Source organism: Apaloderma vittatum, unplaced genomic scaffold, assembly GCF_000703405.1.
Source record: "Apaloderma vittatum isolate BGI_N311 unplaced genomic scaffold, ASM70340v1 scaffold1810, whole genome shotgun sequence".
Lineage (NCBI taxonomy): Eukaryota > Metazoa > Chordata > Aves > Trogoniformes > Trogonidae > Apaloderma > Apaloderma vittatum.
In genome coordinates this window covers 5,231-11,190 of record NW_009695996.1, presented here as the reverse complement: position 1 = coordinate 11,190, position 5,960 = coordinate 5,231, and the positions used below count along the sequence as shown (strand labels likewise).

Sequence of the window (5,960 nt, the reverse complement as noted above, 5' to 3'; positions counted from 1 at the left end):
CAAGGTCCCCCCAAAGTCTTCTCTTTTCAAGACTGAACAATCCCAGCTCCCTTAGCCTGTCCTCATAGCAGAGGTTCTCCAGCCCCTGGATCATCTTCATGGCCCTCTTCTGAACTCATTCCAACAGATCCATGTCCCTCTTATGGTGGGGACACCAGAACTGGACACAGTATTCGAGGTGAGGTCTCACAAGAGCAGAGTATAGGAGGAGAATCACCTCTCTTGACCTGCTGACCACACTTCTCCTGATACATCCCAGGATGCAGTTGGCCTTCTGGGCTGCATGAGCGCACTGCTGGCTCACGTTGAGCTTCTCGTCTATCAACACTCCTAAATCCTTCTCTTTAGGGCTACTTTCAACCCACTCTGTGCCCAGTTTGTATCTGTGCCTGGGATTAGCCCAGCCCAGGTGCACAACCTTGCATTTTGACTTGTTGAAGCTCATGCAGTTTGCACTGGCCCTTCTCAAGCCTGTCAAGGTCCCTCTGGATGGCATCTCTTCCCTCAAGTGAGTCCACGACACCACACAGCTTGGTGTCATCGGAAAACATCATGAACAGAAATTCAACTCAAAGCACTGAAGCATTTCATTACAGAACAAATGGGAGATAAGTTATTTGACCGAGTGATAAAAAGCAACTACCACAGAAAATTTTAAAATAGTTCGATTATATTTAATTTTTAAATATTTTAATTATACTTAATTATGACATGTCACTGACTTTATATATATCACTGTATATAATCCTAAGAAAATATGGACCTTTTAAAGCCCACAAAATATTATGTACTTACATTACACATTCCAGATTTTTTATGCAAAGTTTTAAGTCATATACGATAAGACCTGTTGAGCTCTGAACACTCACAGGGACTTTTTCAACTTCTTTCCATTACTGCAGTGACCGTAAATTAGAGTAGTCACATATCAATGCCACACTTTCCAGACCTTTAGTGTCTCTGTTTGCAAAATGGTATCAAAAACCAGCTTAAACACCTTGAACTACACTTTTGCATGCTAGAAATGTAAACCAGACTTTAGCATAACACTTTTATTAACTGTGTTTTCTGTACAGGAAACACTGTACAAATTCTTACAGAACTTACCAAATACCTTTCTGAAGAGACACTGACTAAAATAAGATCATCTCCAACTCGGACTTTTTCTCCTTCTGATCGTTGCTTGGAAGCAGGATGGATGGTCCACCAGCATGCCTCACCTACATGATTATTGAGTGGTAGTAGAGAAAGAAATTTTAAAGAAAAATGCCCAACACTGTTGTCGTTATTTTCACATTTCTCTCACTCCTAAAATTCTGACCCAGTTTTCAGTTGGGGAAACCAAGTGTCCATGTGTTTTTGATAACTGATAACATTCCTGCACCACCTTGGTGGCTGGAAAGAATACACATATGCAGAAGGTAGCAAGACCTCTCTGGAACAGTGATTGCAGAGCTGAGTAAGGAGGTGGCTCTCTGTGTTCTCTAGGCAACCTAGTCCAGGCTGCTCTTGCTGAAGAGCTTCCCTATCAGCTTTGTTCCAGGTCCTGGGAAAGACACTGAAGAATATTCCACTGAGAGTTAGGACAAAGTGGTGAAGCAATCCATCGCTAATGGCAAGAAGAATAAGCTTTTACAATATCTCTTAAAATTATGTTTGAAAGAGCTCATAAATCTCAATTCAGTTTTGTTTTTCCACTCCTACTGGCAGTGTCTCCAATTCCCCAGAATATTTACAAGTAATCAAATCACAAATTCTTTTCCCATGATAAACCTTGCTTTCAGATATACTTCTGGAAAAGTGTGCTTTTTGGAAAAAATATCTTTGATCTTGGAGTTGATCAATTGTTGATGTTACTATTGTCCTTACTCCTAGCTAAAGCAAGGCTTTAAAAAACAAGCAAACTTATTATTTCTAAAACAATTACACCAAACTAACGGCATTGTAAGAAGATATATCAGTCTTAAAAGTACAAATAAATCCAAGTTACCAGCAGTTCTAAAACGTTGATAGAATCTTTATTTAAAAGAATCCAAGTTTAAAAAAAAAATAGTAGAAGGCTTCTACAGGAATGACAGCTTGGGAATATTCCTTTAAATATATTCACTATTACAAATTTATATATAAATACCAACAGACATTTTAATATCTCATAGAAAAGAAATCACACAATCTATTGCAAAATGGAAGGATGCTTAATGTGAAAATATGGAAATACTGTTTTGCTTCTTTAGTCCTTAAAATATTCTTAATTTTCATGTGATTTATATGCATTTAAAAGTCTCTATTCTGATTTTAGACTGAAAGTATTACTCATTAGTCTTTTAAACTAAAGTTTACCTGTTGTGTCCTCTTGCAATCCTACATCAAATGCCAGCTTATCCATTGAAGATCGAGATGTAGAGAGGCAGCATAGGTACTAACAAAAGAAAAAAGCATGCATCACTAGTTCTGCTCACATCTAATAATCCATTGAAACATACAAAGCCATCAACTACTAGCACAGGATTAACCATCCTTATATTATGCCCACTACTTAGCATTAAGAACATATACAGCTGAAAAACTGAATGGCACTCAAGGAGACTTGACAAAGACACATGTTCTAAAATAACGTCTCAGTCTACTCAAGTTATATTTCCACTGAGATGGGAATAGTGAGAGTGGAAATGAAATCGCTGGTTGTATCAATTTTCAGCTCCATGAAGCCTCAGTTGTAGTTAGGGAGTTTGGAACGTGTATAATTCATCAGGGAGTTGAAGAGTAAGGCTCCTGTACAAAATATGTGCAAGAAGGAAATGCCTTTTCTACTCAGTTTCCAACAGCAGGTTGCCAGCTGCAGATTCAGTCGCAGCTTATGCAATATGCAGTATCCAAGGGAAAAGAAATGAGAAACCACCAATTCAAACTAGACTGACAAACTGAGAACTCATCACTATGGAGCCAGACTTTGTTTCAGCACTTACGCAGACAAGACTAGCTTGTTCTCATATTTCAAAGTATTTACCATTCACAAAGATTTCCATTATCCACAGGTAAAATGCCTCTCTGATGTGAATAATTCTCCATACAAAATTCTCTTATACAAAAAAAAAACCAAAACATTGCCGCTATCAATTCCTGTTACATACCATGCCACTGTAGGAATGGCGCAGCAAGATTGCATGCCCATAGAGTAGCGTTCGATGACCACCACCTTGTGCAGACTGAAAGACAAAGAGAAGTGATACACTGGTATGTTGTAATAGAATGAAGCCGTCTGAGAAAGAAAAAAGAAATCTTCATCAGTCTCTGGAAAATCTGTGACAGAGAAGTCAATTTCTTGACAAAATGCTATTCAGGGATTAGTTCAAGAAGGTAATTTTATGTTTTTATTACCTCTACAATATACTGACCTTTCAAGTCCTTGGGACAGATCTAAAGCAGAATTTGGACCGGCAAATCTAGAAGCTACTGATGTTTTCTATTACAAGTGCACAATTCATAGTTGAAGGAAAATGGTATTCTTTGTACCATCACCTATTTGGTATAAAATATATTCTAGATGCTTGAATCCTTCTTTCCTGGGCTGAAACCAGGGACCCTCTAGAGAAGAGCAGCTTTGATGCATGTCACACTGCCCTCTACAACCTTATGTATTGTTAAATCTCTCCACAGTCACCCATGTTCCCTCCAGATGCTATACTACATACAAAAGTTAACGCCATGAGACCCTCTGGAATATTGTCCCTGTTTTACCAGGAAGTATCAATGATAGATCAGCCACATTGAAAATCATCAACCTCCAGACTGCTTTCCCCTAAAGTGCTTAAATATTATCAACCAAAACTCTTTATCTGCTAGGCCAAGTAAGTGCTCAAAGACATTCAAGCAAACTCAACAGGATTTTGGGTTTCTGACAATTCAGAAATCATGCCAAAGTAAATGTTCCTTTTGAGAAATGCAGCATAAATCCTGAGTGAAAGAAAATTAATCATATTCACTTTTATGCCAAGAAACTGCAGCCATTTTTTTTCACAGTATTTTCATTATGGTTTCTATTTTTCTATAATCAGTTTAACCACTCATGAAAGAATAGATAGATCTTGTTAAAAGTATGGGCAACCTTTCAACTTCTGCTGAAAAATTATGGATTCCTTAGACTGAGATGCAGATGATTGACACTGGTCAGAAACAGAGACTGTCAGACAAGACACTGCCAAGAGAGTAAGTTCACATTCCTCTGACAGAAATTCTCATGTAACATTAGCAGTATTGATAAACACATATTTCTGAGTCTATGTGACAACTCCATAAGCAGCATTACTCTTCCATATAGGAATACTAATTTAATTTCTTATATACACCATTCATACCCTTTCTTTTACCACAGTAGAATGACCTTCTGGTTGCCTGGAGCATCAGATTCATTACAGAATAAATTGGAAACAATCATACTGTGTTTATCTCTCTGGCAGCTTCATTTCAGCACTGAAGATCAATTTAACTGAATGACTATGGTGGCAACACACAATTATTTCCCCTCCTTGTTTACTGGTTGTCCTTCCTTCTATCTATTAGCATAATATCTGTTGATCTTTAAGTTACTTGGTCAGGGAGGGGGAAAAAAGAGGTGGTGAGAAAGCAAGCAAAAGCTATAATAACAATCATAGCTTAAGAAACTACCAGGAATTTATGGCTTTCATCTGTATTGAGAAGAGAATATCCTGATAGACACAAGGCGTATTTTGCCTTTCAACAAACTGTGCAGCAGTCAAAATGCAAGGAAGCCTATCTCTGTGGAAGACTAAATGACATGGATTTTTATTAATCAAGAATAAAAGTCATGGTCTTTGTCACAGACACAGCCTTCACAGTAAGATATGAAGATTTAGCTTTGAAATACCATTAATAACATCACTTTTTCCAAAGGCACAAGGGAAAAAAAAAAAAGCAGACATTTGATAATGTCAAGCCCATTGTGCCAAAGATGAAGGTTGAATGTCTGCTGCTCACCACAATGGAGAAGAGAGAAAACAACTACTGTTGTAGAACTGCCTTACCAACATTTCGATTTGCCCAGAAGCTTTAACAGCAGCAGGCATAAGTATGCAACCAATTAAGTCACTAACATGGAAAAAAGTTTGAAATTTCACTGATTTTTTTTTCAGAATTATTCTCTATTGCTAGTCATAAATATCTCTAACATACAGATTTGGTTGTCTATTGTAGAAAAGATGTGAGGAATAATGTGGTCAAGAAAATCACAGCTCTGTTAGCTTGCCCTTGCTTTGGCCACATTGGTTTGTCTGTCTAGCATCTGTTTCGTTAAATGCCCATCTGTAGCCAAAGAGGAGCAAGGTCAGCTCAAAAATTTCAATCACTTCTGTAAAATATGAAGGAGTGGGTTTTTAGATAATTTCTGCCAAGATGATTAATGTGGGGTTTTTTAATCAAAATTATTTTGCCCATAAAAGAAAAAAACAACACAAGAAAGACTGCTATTTCTTAGATAAAAAAGAGTTGCAAAAAACATATAAGTATTTTCCTCTTAAAAGTTTATGAGAGACAATTATAATCAAGCCATCTACATGGAGGGAAAGTGAAATGATGAAACAGGAAAATATAGGAGAGGCTGGAAAGGAAAGCTGGTACTATGCAACTGCCTTGCCTGTAAGTCAACACCTGTAAGTTAATTTCCTATTTATAAGTTAATTTTCCTATTTAATTTTTCCTATATATTCCTAATGAGCCTAAAGGCTCATTTCATAAATAAATACTAAGCAAATAGCTGCTGCGCCATTACTGTCTATGGAAAAAGTCTTTGACTTTCAAAATAATCTGTTGCTCTCTAGAATGTTGCAGAGAACAGTGACTTTCCTAAGTGTTAAAAAAAAATAAATAAAATAAATCTAAAAGTTAACAATTGGACTTCTACAGCAAAGATGCAACATTCCAAGATGAGATGTGCCATTACAGCT

At 37.0% G+C, this 5,960-nt stretch overlaps 1 protein-coding gene across 1 annotated transcript in view; it reads right to left on the bottom strand.

The window, feature by feature from the left end:
- The window catches only part of RYR2 (ryanodine receptor 2 (cardiac)), a gene marked incomplete at its 5' end in the record, with an annotated part of 108,411 nt that extends 105,152 nt beyond the window's left edge, over nt 1–3,259 (bottom strand). The window contains 3 exons of the mRNA XM_009872957.1: nt 1,108–1,220; nt 2,341–2,419; nt 3,132–3,259. Of these exons, the coding sequence (XP_009871259.1) occupies nt 1,108–1,220; nt 2,341–2,419; nt 3,132–3,259 (320 nt within the window). The remainder of the gene's footprint in view (nt 1–1,107; nt 1,221–2,340; nt 2,420–3,131) is intronic.
- Nucleotides 3,260–5,960: the final 2,701 nt, after the last annotated feature.